The following is a 26,963-nucleotide window of genomic DNA, read 5'->3' on the forward strand; positions in this document are numbered from 1 at the left end:
GAAGAGGAGCACAGCAGACAAAATAGAAACCTTTAATTAGAACAAGTCACACAATATAAACCATTAAAAGACACAAATGCTTAACTTTTATCAAAATACTTCATCCCACCATCAGTTATTACTGAAATACCTGAAGAGTACAGGAATTAATTAATACATTATTTCAGACTCAAACTATGGACGATTTCAGAAAGATAACTGCATTAAAACACTTAGACGAATGTTCAAATATGTGGACTAAAACAAATAGAAAAACCAATCTCGTGAAGTATCTCCCAAAGTGATGTAAAATAAATACATCATTAAAAAAAACTGAATCCTCCTTGTTTCTTCTCTTACATGCTTTGCCCTATTAGAATCTATCCTACTACCTAGATCCATTTAAAATTAAATAAAACCATTATTACTGGAAAAGAGAGACTCAAGGTCCCAGGCAACCTTTGTATTTACAAGAGACATATATCAACTTTCAGAATTATGTACATTTTAAAAATATAAACATCAATAAGGTTCCAGCCTAACTTTAACTGTAATTGCCTAGTTTTATCACAAACATCAACAGTCTATTCTTTCAAGAGATTTAATCTTGTTTAATCAATTAGGAACTACTGAACTGATATCTGAATGAATTTCTTAAAGTTTATGCTTTCAAATCAGTGATGCAGTCTTAAGACAAAAAGCAACACTTTTCTTACCATCGTATGATGCCTCATCAGCCATACAGATTCACATCCTGTAATACATTTTAGGGAGTTTTAGAACAACAGACTTCATAAGATATTTCCACGGGGCAGAAAATATCTAAGTTTCTTTAACAAAGCAGGTACGAAATTGGAAAACAAAGCTTCTATGATTCATTTATCCATCTGGCTGAGTATCACTTCATGTGACATTTCTTTTTTCACCTTCTCTACAACACTTGAAATCTCTCCACTTAAGACAGGAACAGTTTGGCTTGTACCGTGCTCTGATTTCATCTCGGACGTATCTCCAACCGATGTCTGCGTACTAACTAAAAGACAAAAAAGAGACATGTTAACCAGGAATTAAACAGAATCAAAAACGCTGTCATCAAGTATTTTAGAAAAATGCTACTTAAATATTCTCGCCTTTCCCCACGAATATAGTAAAACCTCTCTAATTGGGCCCACCGGAGGAAGGAAGGAAATTTCTGTCCAGTTCACTCGCAGGTTACCTGAGCCACGGTATCTTCCGCTAAATTGGGGGGCAAGTAATTAGTGTTTCTCTGTGGGTTTGTGTCAGATGCGGTACAGTACAACTGAGAGTGGGGAGAGCAGGCAGAAATTAGTCCTTTGGGGGGCAAAGGGGAGTAGGGGAGGGAGAGTGGATAAGTAATGTAGCTCAACTTTGCCCCGTCCTCTGTGGGGAAACCCCCAGGAATTCTTGGCACCCCTGAATGACTCCCATCTCTGCCAGCTCCCTGCCAGGAGCAGCACAGATTCGGTAGGGTAGGGACTCCCGTCCCCAGTTTATTTCCAAGCCACCACTGCCTTCCGACAGTATCATCTCTTACCCCGAAAGTGTGCTAAGGTGGGTCTGGGTCAACCTTTCCCAATGGGGTGAGGGAGTGGGTAGGGTTGTCCCAGCAAAGTAGTTTCCCTGTCGGGTTGCAGATCGGCAGATCCCAAACTGGGATGGAAATTCCCAGATGTGGGATTCAGCCTTCTTGAAAATTGTTCAAATAAACCTTCACTCTGTTTTGAATCTTGCTTCCGTATTGGGCATCACTCAGTTTCACGAAGGACCTGCTTCTATTATATTATAGATTTGCCAGTTCTTTATTAGAGGTCAGGGCCCAGTTTCGCCACCACATTTTAAGAAGGATTTAGAGACAGTGGAAAGGGTCTAGAGAAGAACAATGTAAATGATTAAAGGCACAGAAAACACGTCCTGTCAGTCAACAGTATCTCTAGGGATGCTGCGTGCAGAGTACTTAGCGATCAAATGAACGAGAGAGGCAATCCCAGACCCTCACGGGGGAGATTGAAGGACAAATTATTTACAAACAGTTCAAGGAAAAGAAACAATACTCCAGCTGCTGAGACCAGGGAGTAAGTATAATAGATATGCATAAGTTTGTCTAAGCCAAGAAAATAAACGAGAGTTAGAACGGGTTGGAATTGACATGACTCGAGAAGATGAAGTTTAAGTGGGAAACACCTCTTGGAAGAGGAGGGTTTTCAAGATGCCTTTGACGACGACGAACTGGCAAGTGTTGGGGAGGGGAGGTTTTAGGAAAAGGGAAGGATGTGAGCGTGGGATCAGCAGCTCATAGATCTGAGAGAGAGGCAGTGAGAAGGGTGGAAGGAAACAATAGGTAAAGAGAGAAAGGACGGACTAGACTGTAAGCTTGTTGTGGGCAGGGAATGTGCCTGTTTATTGTTATATAATACTCTCCCAAGCACTTAGTAGTACTTAACAGAACGACTGGATGCCTTGACCCCTCCTACCTCACCTCACTTCTCTCCTTCTACAACCCAGTCCGCACACTTTGCTCCTCCGGTGCTAACCTCCTCGCTCCCTGTGCCTCCATCTCGCCTGTCTCGCCGCCGACCACCGACCCGCGTCGTACTCTGGCCCGGAACGCCCTCTCTCCTCAAATCCACCAGACAGCTACTCTCCCCCCGGCTCAAAGCCTTACTGAGGACACACCTCCTCCAAGAGGCCTTCTCAGACAAAGCCCCACTTTTCCTCATCACCCACTCCCTTCGGCGTTGCCCTGACACGCTCCCTTTGCCATTCCCCCCTCCCAGCCCCACAGCACTTACGTATAGATCTGTAATTTTATTTATTTCTATTGATGTCTGTTTACTTGTATTGATGTCCGTCTCCCCCCTCTAGACTGTGAGCTGGCTGTAGGCAGCGACAGTCTCTCTTTATTGCTGTACTGTACTTTCCCAAGCGCCCAGTACAGTGCTCGGCACACTGTAAGTGCTCAATAAATATGACTGATGGAATGAAGAAGCAGTTCTCGCCTGGTGGAAAGAGCAAGGGCCTGGAAGTGACAGGCTCTGGGTCCTGTCAACTGCTTGCTGGGTGACCTTGGGCAAGTCACTTAACTCCCCTGTTCCTCACTTCTCCTATTCTCCCACCAACTTAGACGGAGACCCACGCGGGACAGGGATTGGGTCCAACCTGATTAACTTGTACCTATCCCAGCACTTAGAACCGCGTCTGACATACAGAATGCATTTAACAAATACCATAAAAAATGGTTTAAAGCCATAGGTGAAGAGTTTCTGCTTGAACTGGAGAGGAATAGGAAACCATGGGACGGGCGTCCTAACCGACCCTCGCTCCACAGCACCTCAATACGTACCTATAAATTATTTTAATATCCGTCTCCCGCTCTAGACTACAAGCACCTTGTGGGCAGGGAACGTATCTACAACACTGTTGAACTGTACTTTCCTAAGTGTTTAGTACAGTGCTCGGTAAATACCAGTGATTGCTGCTGGAGTAAATCCAATTTTGTGCTATCAGGACACAACGAGGACCGTTAAACCCTCTCACCTCAACAGGCTATGAACATCAACGTCAGTCTGAGGCGGTTCTCTGGGAACAGCTGCATGCCTGTTCTGGAGACTCAAACCCCAAGACCGATAGCTGATAAACCTCTTGGGGTCAGGGACAGTGATTGTGATGTCTGCTTGAATATCCGATTTAAGGATCCCTACAGAAATTGCAGATAGCCTCCTTCCCGTGAGTTGAACACACTCACCCCCACCTCACCCACTATACCTACAACCAAATGTGGGTACAGGACTGGGGGATCTGCACGTAAATCAGGGCTTCAAGAAACTGGAATGATATTAATAATGTTAATGTTGGTATTTCTTAAGCACCTTCTATGTGCAGAGCACTGTTCTAAGTGCTGGGGGAGATACAGGGTCATCAGGTTGTCCCAAGTGAGGCTCACAGTCTTTAACCCCATTTGACAGTTGAGGGAACTGAGGCACATACAAGTGAAGTGACTTGCCCACAGTCACACAGCTGACAAGTGGGAGAGCCGGAATTCGAACCCATGACCGCTGACTCCCAAGCCCGGGCTCTTTCCACTGAGCCACGCTGCTTCTGCTTCAGTACAGTTCAAGGCATGGAAATAAAGGAACATGCACACTTACTTAAAACCCAAGCAGCGATTTTTATGAAACCAAGGGGTCGGCAAACGAAATAATTTCTGAATGGCATCTAACAATTCGATCAGTGACCAGTGTGGTGTGTATATGTAGGAGAGCCTCTCTTCAGTATTTTCAGTATGACTGTGAACACACGCATAAATTCCAACTGCTAACAAAATACCTTCTTTTTTAATTTTGCATTTGCCGTTCTTCCATCCTTTCTTTTTAGTCTCTCTTCCATTCCTCGATGTGACGGCCTTGGATTTATCCGGCTCGCAATGCTCCAGGTGTTTGTTCATATTAGTCTGTAGGTAAAAGCCGGCATAGCCAGCCAACACAATGAAGTTAGTGTTGCTCTGACTGCATTGCCCCGAATGCTTAACCTAGAGGAAAACAAGTTAGGGCTCACACCCGTTATTTTCCTACACAAATGCAACAGACATTATTGCCACTCATCACAAGCAGGTGAATTTCTCTGCGGGTACATTTAGGTAACGGTAAATAAAACCATTTCTAACCTGCAATCCGGCCCCTGTGACACACACACTGACTCTACAAAAAACTTTATGTTTTGCCAGTGATGTGCTTGACGGTGTTTGAGGCACTTTAGTAAGGTCGATAAAGACGGAGGGGCACTTAGAGTGTGTTTTCTGAATCTCCCTGGGGTTTAACACCCCGCTAAATTCACAAGCCATTCTAAGAGTGATCAAATTCTATGAATAAGAGGAATTAGTCAGGAATGACGGGCTAAGGATGAGATCTATCAGCACGTCAGTGTGGCCTAGTGGAAAGAGCACAGGCTAAGGAGTTTGCTAATCCCGGCTCTGCTCCTCGGGCAAGTCACTTGTCTGTGCCTCAGTCACCTCATCTGAGAAATGGGGATTAAGACTGTGAGCCCCATGTGGGCCAGGGACTGTCCAACCTGATTATCTTCTATCTACCCTAACGCTCATTATAGCGCCTGGCACGTAATATGCCCTTAACAATACCAAACAAGTAAGGCATACAAAACTACCGATTTTTAAAAATCTGATAAAAAGTGCGTTGCCTGGTAAATTACATACATCTACATGGATAATTCCTCAACTACCCCTTTGAATTAATCTTTCATCTCTCCTTTTTAAAAGTAGATACAATGCCTTATAAAGTATTGCCTGTTTCTTACATATTTTGACTGCGAACAGATAAAAGCCGAGAGCTCACGTGCAAATTTACTAAGAAAATTAAAAAGAGACTTTAAAAAAAGTCCACTGTCATCAGAGATACTCAAAAACTTAAAAGAATTAGAATGACCATAGATAGGTTATAAACATTAGCATGCAGGAAAGACATACAGCTAATATAATGATCATCTTATTGTATGTAATGCTTTTTTTAAGCTTAGAAAGCTGACTCAAGATAAAAAAATTGAGCCTCATATTTGGTGAAATTGAAGAGAAGACAATAAAAGCAATTAATTCCAGAATAAGTGTTACCTTTATCTATCAATCGATGGTATTTATTGAGTGCTAACTATGTGCAGAGCACTGTGCTAAGCTCTTGGGAGAGTACGATACAATAGAGTTAGCAGACACGTTCCCTGCCCACAACCAACTTTTTACAGCGTTTTCCTTCCTATTCTGAAATCTTAAACCAACTCAGGTGCCCTCCAGGATGAATTTCACCACTACAATTCCTAAAATGAAAGTATATTTGCTTCTATTATTCTTCTGGACTGTAAACCCACTGTGGGCAGGGAACATGTCCATCAACTCTATAGTACTGTATTCTCCAAACACTTAGTACAGTGCTCAATAAAATACCACTGCTTGAAATTATTCCCGTTAAAGAGAAAGCATCGTTTATTATATCTTTCCTAGAAAAAATGCTCCTTTTTATGGTTTTTGTTAAGTACTATGCCAGGCACTGTACTAAGCGCTGGGGTAGATAGAAGCTAATCAGGTTAGACACACTCCATGTCCCACGTGGAGTTCAGTCTTAACCCCCACTGTACAGATGAGGTTATCTGAGGCACAGAGAAGTGAAGCGACTTGCTCGGGATCACACAGCAGAGAAGTGACGGAGCTGGGATTAGAACCCAGGTACTTTTAAATCCCAAACCCGTGCTCTACTCACTAGGCCATGCTGCTCGTCTTTCGTGATGCTGGATCGAAACGATGCTTCAGACAACCTCGATATCGAGCGCTTCGTTCTCCTTAGATTACAAACACTGGGACACTGGAATAATCTCGCACAACGGCAGCATAGAAATATTGAATTCCACTCAACATAGCGAAAATGGGACCTTTCGTACAAAATCCACTGAATCTTACCAAGCGTGAGAAGGCCTTCCCACATTTGGGGCATTCATAAACTATCGGAGTAAAATTCTCATCGTGATATTTCCTGAAGTGAACACTTAAGAGTCGCTTCTGACGGAAACGTTTATTGCAGTGAAGGCAGGAAAAGGGTTTCTCCCCAGTATGCGTACGCTTATGCACTATCATGTGACGCTCCTAAAACAAAAAAAAGACACACCAAACTTTTGCACACATTTTGCCACACCAGGGAGTTCAAAGTAACTGAAAGCGACTAGAACTATTAATTTCACAATTATGTGCTGTACTATTTGAAGGACAATCAGATTATTCATTCAGTCATTCAGTTGATTGTATTTACTGAACGCTTACTATGGACAGAGTACTGTACTAGGCGCTTGGAATGTACAATTCGGCAACAGATAGAGACAATCCCTGCCCAATGACGGGCTCACAGTCTGAACGGGGGAGACAGACGGCGGAGCGAAACAGAACAAAACATCAGTTGAGCCCCAGTGATGCAGTAGATTCTATTCAGAACACGGAGGTACAAACAGTTCTTGTTTAATTGATTTATCGCCTAAACTCAATTCTCACTCCCAAAAGCACCTTGCGGTAGGCACCGGATATCTGGAAATTGATTGGGATTGCAGTTACATAATCAAATTGATGGAGCCACACAGACACGTACGGTAAGTTGGACACCTTCAATATGGTACTCTCGGGTGCGATGGAATGTCTATTTTCATGGATTTTGACTGGAACACGAGGGCAGAATCGGAGAATGTTCTTCTGCCAACACGGATACAGTTACGGATATAATTTGAGACCGTATCGGAGGAAATGGCTGTGCCCACACGTGTCCATAAGACTTACATACGGGGTAAGGACTAGACCATGAGTTTTCCTTAATGCGGGGTTCTGCAAGAACACATTCCTTTACAGGACAACTGGATATACGTGTACATATCACGTCATACAGAAAGCCTGTAAAGTCTGTGGAGGTGTCCAACCTCGTCCAAGGCCGAGGCCCAGAACTTCAGTCTCTCAACCAACCTCCTAACGTCGCCACCGAATCATACACATCACCAAAGGCAGGATAAGAGACGGTAACGTCCTAGAACGGTCAGCTCTCTGGTAACTCAGTTTTTGGTAGAGGCTACGTAAGAAAAAATCAACAGCAAGATAATAAACTGCCTCTGTCTGGTGAACGGAAGACAATAACATGGAAGGCAAAACAAATGTTTTAAAATTCTAGCCGGGTGACGGCAGGAGAAGAAGGCAGTCCAGTTTTGAAAGGGACCATCATTTTTAGGCTGTGTTCTCTCTGTGCAGAAACTTAGGGAAGATTGGGATTCATACAAACCTGCCCAGCAAATATACTAGGAACTTTTTCTGTACCCACCATGGTCCATTTTGATCAGTGACACCGGGTAAAGGCTATGACAGAGGTAAGAACTTGATTGCTTCCTGGTCAGTAACAGGAAAGGGGATCAAGTTGGCAGGCAATGCACTGAGCTGGGAATGGGTGCCATCTGAACCCTATGTTTTCATTGCTTTCTGCAATAGAACACTGTGGGAACAAGTGTTACCGCTTTCTACACTTTCAGGGGCCAAACGGAGAGCTGGTAACTCAAGGTTTTTTTTAATGATATGTATGTTTCTATAATTCTATTTATCTATTTCGATGGTACTGATGCCTGTCTACTGTTTTGTTGTCTGTCTCCCCCTTCTAGACTGGGAGCCCGTTGTTGGGTAGGGATCATTGCCAAAGTGTACTTTCCATGCCCTTAGTACAGCGCTCCGCACACAGTAAGCGCTCAATAAATATGACTGAATGAATATACCACACCACTTCCCCCATCTTCAAAGCCGTATTACGGTGACATCTCCTCCAAGAGGCCTCCAATTAACCCCTCTTTTCACCAGCTCCCTCTCCCTTCTTTGTCATCTGCACACTTGCATCTGTGACCTTTGGGCATTTGCTATTTGCCCCAACTCCACAATGCATATCTATAAAGAACATATTATACATTATACTAATGTCTGTCTCCCTCTCTAGTCTGTATGCTCATTGTGGACAGGGAATATGTCTTCCAACTCTGTTGTACTGAACTTTCCTAAGCACTTAGTACTGTGGTCTGCCCAACATAAATGTTCAATAAATACCAGTGATGATGATATTTATCGTGACCGTCCTGTAGTTACAGGCTGAAAGAATGGCCGCCAAGCCAAAGAAACATCACATAATTATAAACCTTAATCATAAATGAAAAATAGATGTACCTGTTTGCAGGCATAATCACAATCACCACATTTGAACCTTTTTTCATCTCTGTGTGTTTTCTGGTGCTGTAGGAGTAGGTAGCGCTCATGAAAGGCAGCAGAACAGTAATGACATTTAATCTCTGTGGTCTTGTAAGAATGTAGATTCTTCAAGTGGACACCTAAAAATAGGAAGATCATAATATTTGAAGAATATCTCGGCTTCGGATAAGATCATTCTTTCACCCCACGACACAAACTAATTTTTTATTTTCAAAGTAGGATTTCATCATTCAGTCAGAAAAATGAGATATTTCTCCTAGCTTTCAGTTTCAAATTAGCTAAATCAAAAGGTCCACAGACATAACGAGAACTAAATAAGTTACTAACAACAGTCTGTTTCACTGATCCTGAGGTGGCTACGAAGGCCTAACAGATGATATATTGAGACTATTCTGTTTAACTTTATACAGAGGTCAATTTTTTTTTTTTTTAAGTCTAACATGGAAGGTGTCTTCTGCTTCACCCCACCTACACTAACTTGTATTTCTAATACACTATTGTGCCATAATGCAATTTGAATAGAACTCAACTGGGGAATTAGGGAACGTTCTTCCAACACGAGCTCGTTTGGCTTTTACCCAAGAAATCTGTGTGCGGCACAAATCACAGAAACGGGCGAGTTTTCCTAAATGCAAGGTTTTGCAAGAACTCTATCCTTACATTATAGGAGAAGGGAGTGTTCATTGTTTTGGGTGGGCATTGCATAAGCTGTATTTGCTGTATTTACTTGCTTAATTTTCCCACTGTCTTGCAACATTTTTGCAACCCTCAAAGAGGGAAGAGGCTATTACTTGAGGAATTAGGTCTAGCAATCAGGAGAACAGGAGGAAAAAAGGACGAAAAGAGGAAAGGAGGGGAGGAGGAGATAGGTAAGAAGAGGCTTGAGACTGGTCTCGTTTCTACTGTACTCTCCTAAGTGCTGTACCCAACGCGCATTTAGCCAATTACAGAACACACCGGCCCCCCTTCTCTCTCCTTTTTCCACCACGGAGTCTGTACATCTTTATGAGCCTATAATTGGACCCTTCTCTCCCTACCCCACAGTTCACTCATCTCCACAACCTCTACTCATTCATTTAATCGTATTCATTGATGGCTTACTGTCCGCAAAGCACTGTACTAAGCGCCTGGGAGAGTACAATTTTACAACAGACACACCGCTGCCCACGACGAGCTCATCCAGTGTTTTAACCGTACTCTTCTGGTGTGCCCTCCTATCATATCACTAATTACAAAATACTCTTTTTTTAATTTCCTCCTCAAAACTGCGGGCCCGGGAGATAGGGCGAGGAAGAAATTATGCATGTGAATGCGGTGAAAAAACAATTGACTTTATAAGTTTAATAAAGATTTTCAGACCGCATTTCAAATTAAGTGCTCTACGGGCACTGACTCAAGCCTGGCTCACCAGAGCACCATGCCTGTTGAGCCTTTATCTTGTGGTTCGGTATCAAAGGGAAAATCAATGCCTAAGTGCAGACAGTGAGCCGGGATGCGATGGTCCCACATCAGTCTTTTCAGCCACACTCACTTGCAAACATGGGTGGGATTTTACTGCTGGTAGCTTCATATCTGACAATGAAGGTCGTACTATACATATATAATATATATTTATATATACACTCTTTATGTATGCACATGCATGTACATATATGATTCAATTCTATTTACAAGAGAAATATGGACTATGACTTCTTTTCCAGGTCTTTGTAATAGGATTCTTGTTGCTCATTAGCATACGGTAGACAACACGACACCTGAATATAATTCTTTCATTTCTACCACTTTACTCAAAAGCCAGAGTACAATTCGAATAGTTTAAAAATCGCTTATGAAAATATTAGCTATAAAAGCGTCTTCTAGGCCGAGTACTTTCGCCGTGTATCTTTAATCATATTGACTGCTACTTAAAACTGTGGCTTTTAAGATTATTTTTACACTGAATTTACAATGTAATATCATCTGGCGGGATGTAAATATAATCCCTCTAATCTCTGTACCTAGAGTGGACTTTTACATAATTAAGGAGGCGATATGGGCAATTCTTGACAAAATGACATCAAAGGTTGGCAAGTTAGTACTAACTGAATTGCTTATGAATGCGAATCCATGTACTCTTTTAAAGTCCCACAGGGGATGCGCTATGCAGTTCAGAGTAACTATGGTAACCGTGACAAGAACATTCAGGGCTAAAAGTAAACTAGAGCTAATATTCACTATTTTGCTGGTTTGGAAAAAGGGTGTAAAGAGGCAAACAAATCTCACCACTGAACTATCTACTCACCGTCCCCAATCTGATCGATTTACGTAACACTCAGCCTGACACGTGCCGTACGGTACCGACGAGACGTTAAGGTGCATTTGGGGCTAGGGAGGGAAGGAGCAAAGAAGGGGAGGGTAGGAAAGGAGAAAAAGTAGGATCAAGAGAGACCCATAAGTACTCAAGCCTTTCCAGAATGGGTAACCTTTAGAAGTATTATTCATTCAGTAGTATTTACTTTGTGCAGAACACTGTACTAAGCGCTTGGAATGTACAAATCGGCAACAGATAGAGACAGTCCCTGCCCAGTGACGGGCTTACAATCTAATCATTCATTCATTCAATAGTATTTATTGAGCGCTTACTATGTGCAGAGCACTGTACTAAGCGCTTGGAATGTACAAATCGGCAACAGACAGAGACAGTCCCTGCCCAGTGACGGGCTTACAGTCTAATCGGGGGAGACAGACAAAAACAATAGCAATAAATAGAATCGATAAATAGAATCAATAGGGCACCCTCAGAAAGGGGATCCAAATAAAACAATGAGTTTACCGAGTTCTGAATACCCACAAACGGAATAGTCTCAAATCTGGATGTACACGCCGTGCGATTCTGAAAGCGGCTTGCATCGATTTCTCCACTGAAGGACTGACATTATAAATAAAAATAAATAAACGGTGGTATCTGTTAAGCGCTCACGATGTGCCGAGCACCGTTCTACGCGCCGGGGGATAGGAGGCGATCCACGTGGGGCTCCCGGTTTTCATCCCCACTTTCCAGATGAGGTCACTGAGGCCCAGAGAAGTGAAGTGAGTTGCCCAAAGTCACCCAGCTGGGAAGGGGCGGAGCCGGGATTGGAACCCACGACCTCTGACGCCCGGGCTCCGGCCACTGAGCCACGCTGACTGGCTCTTTGTGATCTCCACATCGTCCACAGAAGGAAATCTCCTCATAGGGAGATTTTAAGTGAACAGAATCAGCCGTCGGGGTATTTAGGGCCGGGGTGTCGGTGGTGTTACCTCCGAGAGGCATGAGGTGTACTTTGCAAAAAAGCCACAAGATGGCAGCATCCCACCTCGGCAGGAAAAACCTCCCCAGTGAAGTCAGTCCTTTTCCATCCCTTCTTCACTCGTAATCATGCTGGCGTTTGTTAAGCGCTTACTCTGTGCAGAGCACTGTTCTAAGCGCTGGGGGGGATACAGGGTCATCAGGCTGCCCCACGTGAGGCTCACAGTCTTCACCCCCATTTTCCAGATGAGGTAACAGGCACAGAGAAGTGAAGTGACTTGCCCACCGTCGACAAGCAGCGGAGCCGGCATTCAAACCCATGACCTGGGACTCCCAAGCCCGGGCTCTTTCCCCTGAGCCACGCTGTAATAATAATAATGATGATGGCATTTGTTAAGCGTTTACAATGTGCAAAGCACTGTTCTAAGCGCTGGGGGGATAGAAGGTGATCAGGTGGTCCCACGTGGGGCTCAGAGTTTTCATCCCCATTTTCCAGATGAGGTCACTGAGGCCCAGAGAAGTGAAGTGACTTGCCCACAGTCACCCAGCTGACGAGCGGCGGAGCCGGGATTCGAACCCATGACCTCTGACTCCCCAGCCCGCGAGAGAAAAAGATTGAGAGAGAAACAGTCCTAATACAATATGTCCCATAGAGCCGCAGGCTCAGAATAAAATGATTATTCCCTGGATGTCATCTTCATTTCAGAGGCCAACTACAGAGAAGCAGCGTGGCTCGGCGGAAAGAGCCCGGGCTGGGGAGTCAGAGGTCATAGGTTCGAATCCCAGCTCCGTCGCTCGTCCGCTGGGTGACTGTGGGCAAGTCGTTTCACTTCTCTGGGCTTCGGTGACCTCATCTGGAAAATGGGGATGAAGACGGGGAGCCTCACCAGGGACGACCCGATTACCCTGTATCTACGCCAGCGCTTGGAACGGTGCTCAGCACATAGTAAGCGCTTAACAAATACCAACATCATTATTATTAAAGAGCAGCAGGAGTCGCTCAGGAGAAGAAGGAACAAAAAGGAGGCTTAGGTCCTAAGCTCTAAGTGCACAGAAGGGCCCAGGCCAAGGGTTTGCTATCCTTTCCCCCTCCGGGCACAACTCTTAAGTCCTCCCAAACAGGCCCGGGTGGTATGGAACTTGTAGAATTCATTTGGACCAAGAGGAGAATAAAATTAATAACACCGCTTATGAAGTGGGAAGGAGGAAAGTTAAAAGGGAATAAAACACCCTCTCTCTCTTCAGTATTTGCTCATTAAGGCACTGCCTTAAATGTCCTGACAAAAAAGGAGGGTGAAGAGCATAAATATTCTGGGGCCAAGAGCTCCCCTTTTTCTTCACTAGGAGGCTGAAGGCTGAAAGCACTGGATCCAGTTATAGCCAAAGATCTGAAAAGTCTCTCCATCAGACCAATCGAGGCGCTCGCGATGACGGTCCGTATCAGGACTCCAGATCACCCCATACTTAACGGTCTGACGCTGACCCTTCAAGGAAAAAACTTTAAGTAAAACAAAAAAGCACTCACGTAGGTCACTCTTCCTCGCAATCATGGTACCACAATGTGGACACTGGTGTTTGGGGGCATTTTCGGTATGCTTCTGCAACATATGAATTTTCATAGTACCTCTTTGGGTGAATTTGGTTTGGCACACAGAGCATTCGTATGGTTTTTCCCCTATGATCGAGAATGAAGAAATGAATAATACAGAAATGCATATAATCCTGCAAATGTTTAATGTATCTGGTTAAACTATATTCACGTAGTTTTAAGAGCCCTCAATTAACTTAAAAAACTCATTTACCAGAAAATTAAAAACTGAAGAAAACAACTCGCACTTGGATAAGTGCTTTCAAAATGCAGATTAGTAATAAGATTTCACTTCGTACTTGAACACCCCCAAAATTCAGAGGAGCAGAGAGTACTTCGGGAAAATGAATTCATCACTTTAATTTCAACGTTCTGGAACACTTTTGGGTTGGATGTTGGCCATTTCTGCTTAGGTAACACATGTTTTGAAGATAACTTTTCAGGAGAAAAATTGGCTTTTGGTCTGAATCTGCGCAAGAGAAATGCGAAGAGGAGTGCCCAAGCTGACGTGGGGACTGTGCCGGGAAGGCAAAACTAACGTTTTCTGAACCCTGGGAACCTCGATATCAGCATGGCTGTCTAACCGACAGGCAATGCGTGCTTTAGGTTTTTCCACCCATTTCAGCATTTCCCAACTCTGCTGTCTCGGGATCTCAGAATCCAGGGCTTCAGGTGGGGGTAGGCAAAACGCAAGGCTTCTAAGCCACCCCCTCCCCCAAGAAGCTGACATCTATCAGCTGGGTGCCCAGTGCAAAAAAGGAGTGATGCATGAGATACATCCACATCAGTTAAACTGCAAATGTTATGGCTCAGCGATGCTGAACTGCAAAAAGTACAGACAGTAAATCTTTCTGGCATTAGCTGGCTAAGAATTCAGATTCAATTAAACGTTGTTGAAATAGAACGGATGCCACTGATTTTTTTCAGTTTGATTAGGTTTACCTTGTGCAGACATAACCTCCGTCGTCATACTTCCACATGCTCATTTGACCGGAAGTCACAACTTGATGAGATTTTAAACATCAAGATAGGGCCCACAAAATAGGATACTTAGCCCAAATAAAACCATCAATATTATAATTTATCCCCCAAACCTGTTTAAGAGTAAACTTCAGAGTTCATAATTAAGTCTGTGTTTATTGGAAAGTACTGTTTTCATAGTGTAAGAATTATTTGTCTCAAAATGCTTCTGCCCTTCATACTGAGAAGTTATTACAGTTAGGCCAGACATGAACCAAGACTTCTGAACGCCAATAAGACTTTCATCTGGAAAACTCTACTCAGTTTGGCAAAAACATTCATCTCAGCTGACGCTACTGAACTTTCCCAAGCACTGAGCACAGTGCTCCACAGACAGGTGTTCAATAAATACTACGAATTAACTGCCTGGAAACAAGGCTGTGGAATCAAGCTAGACAGAGGGGTATCGCGATCACAACTCTGTGCTTCTCAAATCATTGGGTAATTCATTCATCTTTGATATTTACAAGTTTACCTGAATGAGTTCTCATGTGTCTTTTCAGTTTGTAGGTATCTCTGCTAGCGTAGCTACAGAGACGACAGCGAAAAGGGCGTTCTCCGGTGTGAGAACGGATGTGTCGCTTCAACTTGCTAGCCTGAAAATAAACGAAAAGGTTATCGCAATAGCGGCCAAGTTTTACAGAAGGAAAAATGTGTATCGCCTCGAACTTTTCTCAATCGCCCACCTTCTCCCCCTCTGCTGCATGGACAAGGGGAATGAGGCTGTGATGCAAATTCATAGAGGGTTACCTTGTACGTAAGAGAGAGGGGGGCGGGAAGAGATCACGTGGTATTTCCATGCACCAAGAACCTTTTAACGTGTACGTGGGGGCAGGGGAGGGGGAGCCACATCTCCTTGAATGAGGGAGGTGTGGCCGAGGCCAGAGGACTGATGGCAGCTCTGCTCTGACCAACGTGGTCATGGCTTCCTCACCCTAAGCCTTCTTAACATAGCTGTTCAACGAAGGGCCGAAAAGGGCTGAAGCCAGGTACTGAGATCGGCCTGCTTCAGAGAATAAGGAAGGGGGTAGAGAGAAAGACGGCTATAGTCTTAGGCTCTTTGAGAGTAAGTCAGAGTCGAGAGAACAAAAGGCAATAATGTTCAAAAGCAGTCAAAACGCCTACTTATTTTCCCAAGCACTTAGTACGCTGTGCTGCACACGGTAAGTGCTCAAGAAATACAACTGACCGATAAACAGATTTTGAAAATGAATGGAATACAGTTAAAACTAAAAAGTGCTTCTTACTAGTTTACTGCAAACAGGGAAATTCAGCAATAGGTAAATGAGTAGAGTCAGCTCTCCAACCACACAAGGATTAGGTCTTGAAGAACGCCACATTAGGGAAAACTCGTACTTCGGTAATTACGCCATAACCAACACTGTTGGTCAATTTTTCCTAACATCATCAAATCTACGCAAATCTGTGCATCACTGGGATTCCACAGTAGCGTTCAATACAAAGCTCCTTGTGGGTGGGAACATATACATCAACTTGGTTGTACTGCACCCTACCAAGCGCTTAGTACAGTGTTCTGAACACTGTAAGCGCTCAAAAACACCATCGATTGATTGGCGTAGTGAAACGTTTTATAGTGAAAGATCTGACTGCATTTTTCTCCATCCTCCAGAGGAAAAAAATCCCTTTTTTATTCCTCAGTGAACTAAGTCATTTTATTTTTGTTTCTATGGCAGGACTCACTACTTCCCACATAGTTCACATGACAGAAATGAAAAATCAAAACTAAGAATTTGGGAGGCTTACATAGAATTCTTTGATCTCCAGGATTCAAGAAACAGTGCTTACCAAGCTATGTGCCATGGCGCCCTAGAGGACAGTGAATAAGTTCCTGGAAGGTTCTGGTATTTTGCTAAGCCACTATCTTCTATTTCAATCTAAATGTCTGAGATTGCTCCTGTTCTCTACACTGCACGAGTGTGAGCAGCATGACTGGTGGAGAGGCAGTGTGGCCTCGTGGATAGAGCTCAGGCCTGGGAGTCAGAAGGACCTGGGTTCTAATCTCAGCTCCACACTTTTCTGCTGTGTGCCCTTGGGCGAGTCACTTAACTTCTCTGTCCCTCAACTACCCCATTTGGAAAATGGGACTGAGTCTGTCATTTCCATGTGGGACATGGACTTTGCCCAACCTGATTAGCGCATATCTACCTCAATGCTTAATACAGTGTCTGGCGCATAGTAAGTACTTAACAAATATCCAAAAAACAATGTAAAAATCAACCATAATGGCAACAAGCACTGATATGTCACCAATTAAAAATGGTTAGGAAGCTTCATATACATAAAATTACTCTGCCACCGCCTGAATAGCAAATGTCCACCTTGTACAAGAACATAACTGAGTGGATCAGAGGATAAGCAGTTACTTGTCTGGTAAGCCTTCTTGAGATTATAGGGTGGCAGGGATGCTCTTCTACAGTTTGGAAGCCTTTTTTAAAGGATTTTTGAATGCTTCTCTGTCTAGGGCCTTCCCCTCGCCTGCCCATTTCCTCCCTGCCCCAAATTTAACTTTATTAGTCTGTATTCGTGCTATGAATTGTTTAAGTAAATTCAGTAAATCCCTGATCAAACTTCTACTACGGTACCGCGGCATAGTTCTCGCTTCCACAATTCATGAGGGCCAGGTAGAAGGATTTGGAAAGAGCTTAAGAGAAGGCCAGTAAAATAACTAAATGCTGGTAAAGTATGGCTCTGACACACTTAGCTCAAAAAGGCCTAAGTTCCTCGAAAGCAAGGATTGTCTTCTCTGCTATATGTTTCCAAGCACCTAGTACTGAGCTCCCCACATAAATGGTAAGAGCTCAACAGAACCACTGGAATTAAAACCAGCCGAGAAAGACGTGGAATGACTTTTTTTAAAGCGTGTGAGAGAACAGAAAAAGAGGGGATCTGCTTAAACCTCAAAATTAAGGTATTTGATTAAGCTACAAGAAATAATATAACACCATAATGGATACCTAAGGAAGTTATAGGAATGTTCTTCTCTGGGAGCCTTTAAATATTGCAATACATTATCTTTGGCCAAGAATGCTTCCGTTCAGTTCTGCCTAACAAAAACCTTCTGAGGATCTTTCCGGCTCTAGGATTCTACTGCAGAAACATTTTTAAAATGCATACTTTTCACTTTATAATGTAGATATCAAAGTTTTACCTAAAGCAAAAAAGATGCAGGTTAGCTGGTATCTTAAACTGAAAGATAAATATCCAATACCAATAGACACTATCATCCATTCACTCATTCGATCATATTTATTGAGCATCTACTGTGTGTAAAGCACTGTACTAAGCACTTGGGAGAATACAATATAACAATAAGCAGACACATTCCCTGCCCACAACAAGCTCACTTTCCAAAAGATTCCAGTTACGTAACTGCAGGCTTCCATATCAATCAACGGTATTTACTGAGCACTTACTGTGTGCAGATCACTGTGCTAAGCACTCATCGACATCACAAGAAAGTACATTGCAAAATGACTACTTTCAAAGAGTAATTCTTAAAAAAATTTGCTTTATCTACTGTCCCACTTCACCTCTGTACACAAACTAAATGTACTGTATACATTTTTTTGGTCATTTGATTACCAAACACTAAGAATTATTTTTAGAGCATTGCTCCAGTGAAATTTGAAATACACATCTGACCCAATTTTAGAAAAGCAACCTCCCCATAATAAAATGAAAAATAACCTTGCTGGCAATTGCCCACAAATGGATTGGCCAAGTGACTGAGCATGTCCCCTTGCACCTCACTGGAAAGGACTGAAAGAAGTCAATTTCAAGTGCACCTGAGTTATGCTGAAAAACTTGATCACTAGTTCAGATTAAATTTTATACATCTAAAATTCAAATAAAAATCCATTCTGGTTTTACATGCAACTGAGTTCCAGATGGAAATAACAAGCAGTATTTGATAATGAAGTTTTTCTTAAAAAGAGAATGATTCACTATGAAATCGCAACCAAGTCTGCTACAAATACAGGGCAGTTTCGCTTCCAAGTTTTAATCCATCTCTTGTATTACTATTGGGTGGAGAGGAGAGGGCAAAAACATTTAAGTATTTTCTAAAGTAAAACAAATCAAAATCTTTGATTAAAAAGGATTTTTTTCCTTCTAAGTAAAGAATTTCCATGAATGCAGTACATTTGCTACTATCTTTGAAACTGCATAACATGATGGCTTTTTTCCATATTTCAAGTACAGAAATATGATTTAATTCTTCACTAAATCAATTACCGGAGTGCTAGTTTCCTTTACGTAACTTCTTTTTTATAAAAAGGCAAATAAGGGGCTATTATTTTAGCTTTCATCATTAATGAATGTTTAAAGTATCTCTTGCATTTCTTGAGACATACTGAACCTGAGGAATCTACAAAAACAAAATATAAACCTCCGGGAAGATATTTAGTATACTTACTTCTACACTGGCATATTTGCATATTGTACACTGAAAAGGTTTCTCATGAGTGTGCTTGTACCGTCTGTGTCGCACAAGTTCACCACTGGTCACAAATGCCATAGTACAGTCTCCGCATTTATAAGGTTTGGTTCCTGTAACAACATAATGTTTTTCCACTTTTAAATTTATGCAGACCATTTATGCAAACTCATTACATTTCTTAGTGATTGGGAATTGAGGTATATGTTAATTTACGCAAGCCTTATTACATCTTAAAATGGTTTCTAAAAGACTTATTTAAACCATAATATAACTATTCCAGGAAAGATATTTCAAACAAGTAATCACATCCTGCGTATGTGGATGATACCTGGAAAGGCTTCGTATCTGAAAGCAAGTATCTTAACGGGTTTCATCTTCAAATGACTACACAAGAATTCCATAAAATAGGAAAAACAGCATAACTGTTTCAAATCCTATAAATGAATCACTATTTTTCTGAGGAATCCGATAGTAGCTGATAGGCAGCAAGGTAAAGTAAATAAGCACCACAGTGGATTTACCTGTATGGGTATTCACGTGATTCCTCAAAAGAGTAGCACTGCGGAAGGCTTTCAAACAGAGATGGCACACGTGGGGTTTAACGTCAGAATGTATTTTCAAGTGGCGATTGAGACTTGACTGTCTAGAAGTGGTGAATTTGCAGATGTCACAATGGAAGGTCTTATTTACTCCTATAAGAATATAGATATTTTGGGTTATCAAACTCTCCTCATATTTGCCTTTCTAAAAGAAGGGTTCCAGCAGTAAATCCTGCAAAGTAAATTCAAGGAGCAGCTACTATTTTTTTTTAATACCAGAGCAGTCACTTAACTAATCACCGGAGATGAAATATGCCTTTAAATGACTTTTATACCAGTCTTGGCAACTGGGAGAAAATCCTTCTGAATGGTGGACCTGGTACAAGTTAAACTACCATATCTGTCTAAATATAAAATGAATCCCCAATAAATTACAAAGCACTGGAAAATACACCTTAACAGCAATTATTTAAAACCTTTATGAATTCACCGCTTAAGAAATAACACTGCTTTCACTGAATGGCATTACTTAAAACAGTTGATACTGCACCTCTGAATTCACATAAAAATAATTTTTTTTCAGGTAATACTCATAAAAAAGTAGGTATGTGAAATTGTCTGCTCTCCTCTAGATTCAAGAGCTGCCAAATAGTGACGAAAGGACATCTAAATGTTCTTCATTGTGGCCTTCACTCAGGTTCCGGGAGCACAGCTCATTCTGGTATTTTTGATGATGGAGTCAGTGCTATTTTTCTATTTAAATTAACTGAATATAGATGTCAAAATAATTTTCTCAGCCATTTCGTTTCCTCCAAAGCTATTCCCAGTTTGGCAGTTCCTTTCTCAGGTCTCCTAGCTTTCAAACCCTCATGCCTTCTGAAAGCACGTAAATCTGGGGGCTGATAAAGTCATTTAAAATACACAGGGCAATGAAATTTCATATGAAGCATGTGCAATTGCCTTGACTTCTGGAAGTATAAACCATGTAGTTGGGGATAAAGACATCCCTTAGCCCGAAATGAACCACCAGAAAATTTCTGTGGGCATGTGCGTTCAGACGCATTTCAGGTTACAGCTACCCGACGTTTCACGCAACCCAGGACACATCTTGAACCATGCTGCCAGAGCCCAGCACCTGTAAGCCTCGAACACTTCGTCCAAGCACCGAAGGTAATGTTAATGCTGGTATTTGTAAGCGCTCACTCTGTGCAGAGCACTGTTCTACGTGCTGGGGTAGATACAGGGTCATCAGGTTGTCCCACGTGGGGCTCACGGTCTTCATCCCCATTTTCCAGATGAGGTCACTGAGACCCAGAGAAGTGAAGTGACTTGCCCACAGTCACACAGCTGACAAGGGGCAGAGCCGGGAGTCGAACCCATGACCTCGGACTCCCAAGCCCGGGCTCTTTCCACTGAGCCACGCTGCTTCTCTAGGTAAGTTAAGTGCCTCCCTGAGTCGCTTCTCCTACTCCCTTCACTCGCTCCCATACCCAGCCGTTTTCTGGCCCCCCTCCTGCAACCCGAGCTCACACTCCTCCCCCTCCACCTCCCAGGCTCCAGCACTCTTTTATTAATAATAATAATGTTGGTATTTGTTAAGCGCTTAACACGTCTCCAGTGACATGTACCGCATTGCCATCTCTAAGCCGGCACATGGCACCGCCCAACTTCTCCTTTTCCTTCTGTGCCCCTCCTACGCATCCCAGGAGCAGGCGAGGGACTGGGGAGAGGGGCAGACTTGGATACAATGGGGTCCACAGCTGTGGCTCGGGGCCCAGCTGCCGGGGTCATCGTGTCAGCCTTCGGCAGCTTCGTACCTAGGGAGGAGAGTTGGGGCTACAAACCACGGAGGGGAAGGAAAAGAGCTGTGTTGAGGCTGGCGGCAGGGGCTAAACCCACCACAAAAGCTGCTGCTATGACTGAAGTTCAAACAGAGAAAAAATTTCTGGAAGGAGGGAGCTGGAGTACTAGGTGCAAAAGTCTCTAAATAAAGGGGAGGAAAGAGGAAGCGCCACTCCCAACCCCCCGCAAGGGGCAGGGACTCTAATGTCTAATTCCCACCTGTGTATCCTTTCCCAGTGCTTACTACAGTGCCTTGCGCACAGGAAGCAACCACTACTAGACGGAGAGGGATTTACAGTGTAATTTTCCACTCACCTGTAGCACTCAGCCGACATGCCCGGCTAATTCTAAGGCGAAATCTAACTAGGAAAACGTATCCCATGGTTATACCAATGATTATACAGCCACGTTTTGAAGGAACGTAACCTGGGGTGGGGTACGCCTGCTAAGTCTTCAAAGGGCAGATCATAGGGCAGCGATAAAACAAATAACTGCGTTCCCAGAGTCATCTACTTTCCTAAAAGAATACGAAATTTTAGATGTCCTTATTATTACCACGTAATTCAACTGGTAACTTGCTGCCACTGAGTTCTGCCCAACTAGCGCTGCTTGGTGCAGGCTTTGTTCCAGGAATGCAGGGGATTAGTGTACACATGATAATAATAATGTTGGTATTTGTTAAGCGCTTACTATGTGCCCAGCACTGTTCTAAGCGCTGGGGGAGATACCGCGTAATCAGGTTGTCCCATGTGAGGCTCACAGTCTTAATCCCCATTTTCCAGATGAGGTAACTGAGGCCCAGAGAAGTGAAGTGACTTGCCCACAGTCACACAGCTGACAAGTGGTAGAGCCGGAATTCAAACCCATGACCTGACTCCCAAGCCCGGGCTCTTTCCACTGAGCCCATCTGCTTCTAATAATCATAATTACGGCATTTGTTAAATGCTTACTATGTGTAGAGCACTGTTCTAAGCACTGGGGTAGATACAGAATAATCAAATTGTCCCAAGTGGGGCTCACATTTTTTTTAATCCCCATTTTTACAGATGAGGTAACTGAAGCAGGGAGAAGTGAAGTGACTTGCCCAAGGTCACCCAGCAGACAGGTGGCGGAGCCAGGAATAGAACCCACAACCTCTGACTCTCAAGCCCGGGCTCTGCCACTAAGCCACATGCAAGGGTGCCTTCTGGAAATGAGGCCCAGGCTACTTCAAGCTTAGGGGAGGCTCCTTTTTGACAAAATAGTGCCTCGACAAATGCCCCTTGCCCCTCTACTGACTGAAATGCAACCATCTCACCCAGGTCCGATGCCCTCTGTATCCGCCCTGGCGGATAAGGGACCTTCTGGCCTAGCCTGTGTATTATATTGCTTAAAAGCTGGTTTATAGCCTGGACCATTGTAGATATGGAGATTTCAAATCAAAGTTAGCAATATTCATCACCAAACAGCATATACTGCTATCATCTCACACCGGGGTCTTATGAAAGCTCTTAGAGACCACGGACAATATCTAAATGGAGTTTTTCAATGTAAATATATTTCACTATGCAAGCGGAACATAAACGGTTTCCCCTGCTTCACCTCCCCTCAGCTAAGCCCCTTGTCCCCCCTTTCCCTCTGCTCCTCCCCCCGTCCCTTCCCTCAGCACTGTGCTCATTTGTATATATTTTTATTACCCTATTTATTTTGTTAATGAGGTGTCCATCCCCTTGATTCTATTTATTGTGATTAAGTTGTCTTGTTTTTGTCCGTCCGTCTTCCCCGATTAGACTGTGAGCCCCTCAATGGGCAGGGATGGTCTCTATCTGTTGCTGAATTGTCCATTCCAAGTGCTTAGTACAGTGCTCTGCACATAGTAAACGCTCAATAAATACTATTGAATGAATGAATGAACTTATGCTAACAGCTTCAACTACCCTCTGGCTTTCAGAGCTTAGAACAATGCCTGGCACACGGTTAGGGCTTAACAAATATCAAAATCATTAATTATTACTTTCAAGTCACAGTAACCTCTAAAGTCAAAAATAATTCTCTAAGTTTTTGCTCAGCTTTTGAGAACCATCTGAAATCTGTATGATTTGAAATTACTTACTCTGTCATTTTTAATCACTCGATTTAGTTAGGACCTTTCCTAGCATGCTTCCATCTGGACTATAATCACGAGTATAATCTTTATACAAAATGAACTATTTGTAGGTCGCCTACCCATTCCCTTTACTTGGTCTTTGGTGGATCTGCTTTCGGCGATCGTCTGTACTGACGGAGACATATCCTGTGGTTCTTCAATCTCAGAGTGGGACCGTGACTGATTACTTTTCACTCTTTCTTCACTTTCCAAGTGCTTTCCTTCTTCTGCCATAAGGTGGCTCCTTTTTGTTCTTTCCAAAAGAGTCTCTGGTCCAGAAAGTGCCTTCCCTCCAACTACATGGTGGATCTCTCTCCCCATCACATCTTGACCCTCATAAACCTAGCGAATAAAAATAGATTTCTTGGTGCAAAAAAAGCGGTATATGGGAAAAATCGATCTTTCATGACAACAGAGAATAAAAAGCACACCACAAATAAAACAGTAGTAATTCTGGCAATGAACTGTATAATATTCATAATAATGGTGGGGTTTTTTAAGTGCTTACTATGTGCACAGCACTGTTCTAAGTGCCGGGGAGGGATACAAGGTGATCAGGTTGTCCCACGTGGGGCTCACAGTTTTAATTCCCATTTTCCAGATGAGGTAACTGAGGCACTGAGAAGTGAGGTGAATGCCCAAACTAGTAGCGTAGTTACTAATTTAGACATTTTGATGCTTCGAATTTTATAGTCTCCTCTTATGACCTGTTAGGGAGATATAACGAAATCACACTTCTGAGAGGTTGAATCATTTCTGAAATACGGTCTCCGGGTCAATGGGACAAAACTGAAGTTCGTTCGACAGAATTTCGCAAACTCAAAATTTTGCGGGAGGATGGAAGATGGTCGTGGCTTTGGAAAAGAGCCCGTGACAACACTTCACTAGCTTGTAATAATAATAACAATGTTGGTATTTGTTAAGCGCTTACTATGTGCAGAACACTGTTCTAAGGGCTGGGGAAGATCCAGGGTCATCAGGTTGTCCCACGTGAGGCTCACAGTCTTCATCCCCATTCTCCAGATGAGGTCACTGAGGCCCAGAGAAGTGAAGTGACTTGTCCACAGTCACACAGCTGACGAGTGGCAGAGCAGGGATTCGAACCCATCACCTCTGACTCCCAAGCCCGGGCTCTTTCCGCTGAGCCTCGCTGCTTTATTGATATCCCGATAAGACCACCTTGAACTCTCTCTACCCTTCTGCTCAACTGTACATATTTCATTACCCTATTTATTTTGTTAATGAAATGTACATCACCTTGATTCTATTTAGTTGCCATTGTTTTTACGAGATGTTCTTCCCCTTGACTCTATTTATTGCCATTGTTCTTGTCTGTCCGTCTCCCCCGATTAGACCGTAAGCCCGTCAAACGGCAGGGACTGTCTCTATCTGTTGCCGACTTGTTCATTCCAATCGCTTAGTACAGTGCTCTGCACATAGTAAGCGCTCAATAAATACTATTGAATGAATGAAAGAAGACGACACCTCCTCCGGCTTCCCCTGGTTCCCTTTCCCCCTCGGCTAGACGGTGAGCCTGTCGCTGGGCAGGGACTGTCTCCATCCGTTGCCGAACTGTACGTCCCGAGCGCTCAGGACAGTGCTCTGCACATGGTAAGCGCTCAATAAATACTGCTGAATGGATGAATGATTGCACATTTGACGAAATACTGCTGAATAAATGCCCATCTGACGGTGCCAAATCTACCTTCGTCGGCGTTGTGTCTTCACTCTGCACACAGGAAGCGCTCAGTAAATACCGCAAGGAAGCAGCGTGGCTCAGTGGCAAGAGGCGGGGCTTGAGAGTCAGAAGTCATGGGTTCGAATTCCGGATCCGCTACTCATCAGCTGTGTGACTGTGGGCAAGTTACTTAACTTCTCTGTGCCTCAGTTACCTCATCTGTCAAATGGGGATACGGACTGTGAGTCTCACGTGGGATCACCCCATGACCCTGTATCTCCCCCAGCGCTTAGAACAGTGCTCGGCACATAGTAAGCTTGGCTCAATGGCAAGAGCCCGGGCTTGGGAGTCAGAGGCCGTGGGTTCTAATCCCGGCTCCGCCACTTGTCAGCTGTGTGACCTTGGGCAGGTCACTTAACTTCTTTGGGCCTCAGTTCCCTCATCTGTAAAATGGAGATCCCCCAGCGCTTAGAACAGTGCTCTGCACATAGTAAGCGCTTAACAAATACCAACATTATTATTATTATTCTCTGGGCCTCCGTTCCCTCATCTGTCAAATGGGGATGAAGATTGCGAGCCTCACGGGGGACAACCTGATGACCCTGTATCTCCCCTAGCGCTTAGAACAGTGCTCAGGACATAGTAAGTGCTTAACAAACACCAACATTATTATTATTATTATTCTCTGTGCCTCAGTGAACTCATCTGTAAAACGGGGATTAACTGTGAGCCTCACATGGCACAACCTGATGACCCTGTATCTCCCCTAGCGCTTAGAACAGTGCTCAGGACATAGTAAGCGCTTAACAAACACCAACATTATTATTATTCTCTGTGCCTCAGTGAACTCATCTGTAAAATGGGGATTAACTGTGAGCCTCACATGGCACAACCTGATGACCCTGTACCTCCCCCGGCGCTTAGAACAGTGCTCGGGACCTAGTAAGCGCTGAACAAATACCAATATTATCGTTCTTAGTAAGCGCTCAACCAGCACCGCCATTATGCTTATTGTCATTACGGCCTCGCGGTGCGAGGGTGGCACATGTACAGAGAAGCAGCGTGGCTCGGTGGAAAGAGCCCGGGCTTGGGAGTCAGAGGTCATGGGTTCGAATCCCGGCTCGGCCACTTGTCAGCTGTGGGACTGTGGGCGAGTCACGGCACTTCTCGGTGCCTCAGTTCCCTCATCTGTCAAATGGGGATGAAGACTGGGAGCCCCACGGGGGACCACCTGATGCCCCCGTGTCTACCCCAGCGCTTAGAACGGTTCTTGGCACATAGTAAGCGCTTTAACAAATACCAACATTAATGTACCTGGGCGGGGGCCGTGGTCGGGGTGGGGGTTTCCTTCTGCCGGGATCCCCCGGCGCCGCTTCCTTGCAGCCCGTCGAGCCGCACCACCTCGATCTCCTGGAAATAGAGCTCGTCCTGGATGCTGATGGCCACGCAGCGCCGCAGCCTGGGCTGCAGCACGACGAAGGCCTGCACCACGCCGGGCTCCTCCCGCGGCCCGGGGGCCTTCGCCTCCTCCGGGCCCGGGGGACCGGACGCCCATCCCCCCGACGCCGCCCGGCCCTTCTCCGCCTCTCCGGGGCCCGCGCCGTCGGGGCCCCTCGGCCTCTCGGAGGCCGCTCCGGGCCCGGGGGGCGGGGCGAAGGGGCGGGAGGCCTCCAT

General features: G+C 44.0%; 1 protein-coding gene across 1 annotated transcript; it reads right to left on the minus strand.

The window, feature by feature from the left end:
- CTCFL (CCCTC-binding factor like) lies at window positions 1-26,963 on the minus strand. Its single transcript, XM_039912883.1, has 10 exons — window positions 26,604-26,963; window positions 23,692-23,953; window positions 19,627-19,797; window positions 19,082-19,215; window positions 15,122-15,242; window positions 13,564-13,713; window positions 8,726-8,886; window positions 6,455-6,637; window positions 4,324-4,447; window positions 1-1,012 (listed from the first exon to the last, which is right to left on the minus strand). The coding sequence occupies exons 1-10, from the start codon at window positions 26,961-26,963 to the stop codon at window positions 855-857; spliced, it is 1,824 nt and encodes a 607-aa protein (XP_039768817.1). The 3' UTR covers window positions 1-854.

The sequence above is a fragment of the Ornithorhynchus anatinus genome, chromosome 8 (assembly GCF_004115215.2).
Source record: "Ornithorhynchus anatinus isolate Pmale09 chromosome 8, mOrnAna1.pri.v4, whole genome shotgun sequence".
NCBI lineage: Eukaryota > Metazoa > Chordata > Mammalia > Monotremata > Ornithorhynchidae > Ornithorhynchus > Ornithorhynchus anatinus.

Bases quoted from the DNA above. Each gene is read 5' to 3' on its own strand.
- CTCFL (XM_039912883.1), bottom strand. From the start codon at position 26,963: ATGGAGGCCTCCCGCCCCTTCGCCCCGCCCCCCGGGCCCGGAGCGGCC. The intron at 19,216-19,626 runs GTAAATCCACTG...ATGTTGTTACAG, and splicing joins TCACGTGAATACCCATACAG to GAACCAAACCTTATAAATGC. The intron at 13,714-15,121 runs GTAAACTTGTAA...TCTCGATCATAG, and splicing joins ACACATGAGAACTCATTCAG to GGGAAAAACCATACGAATGC.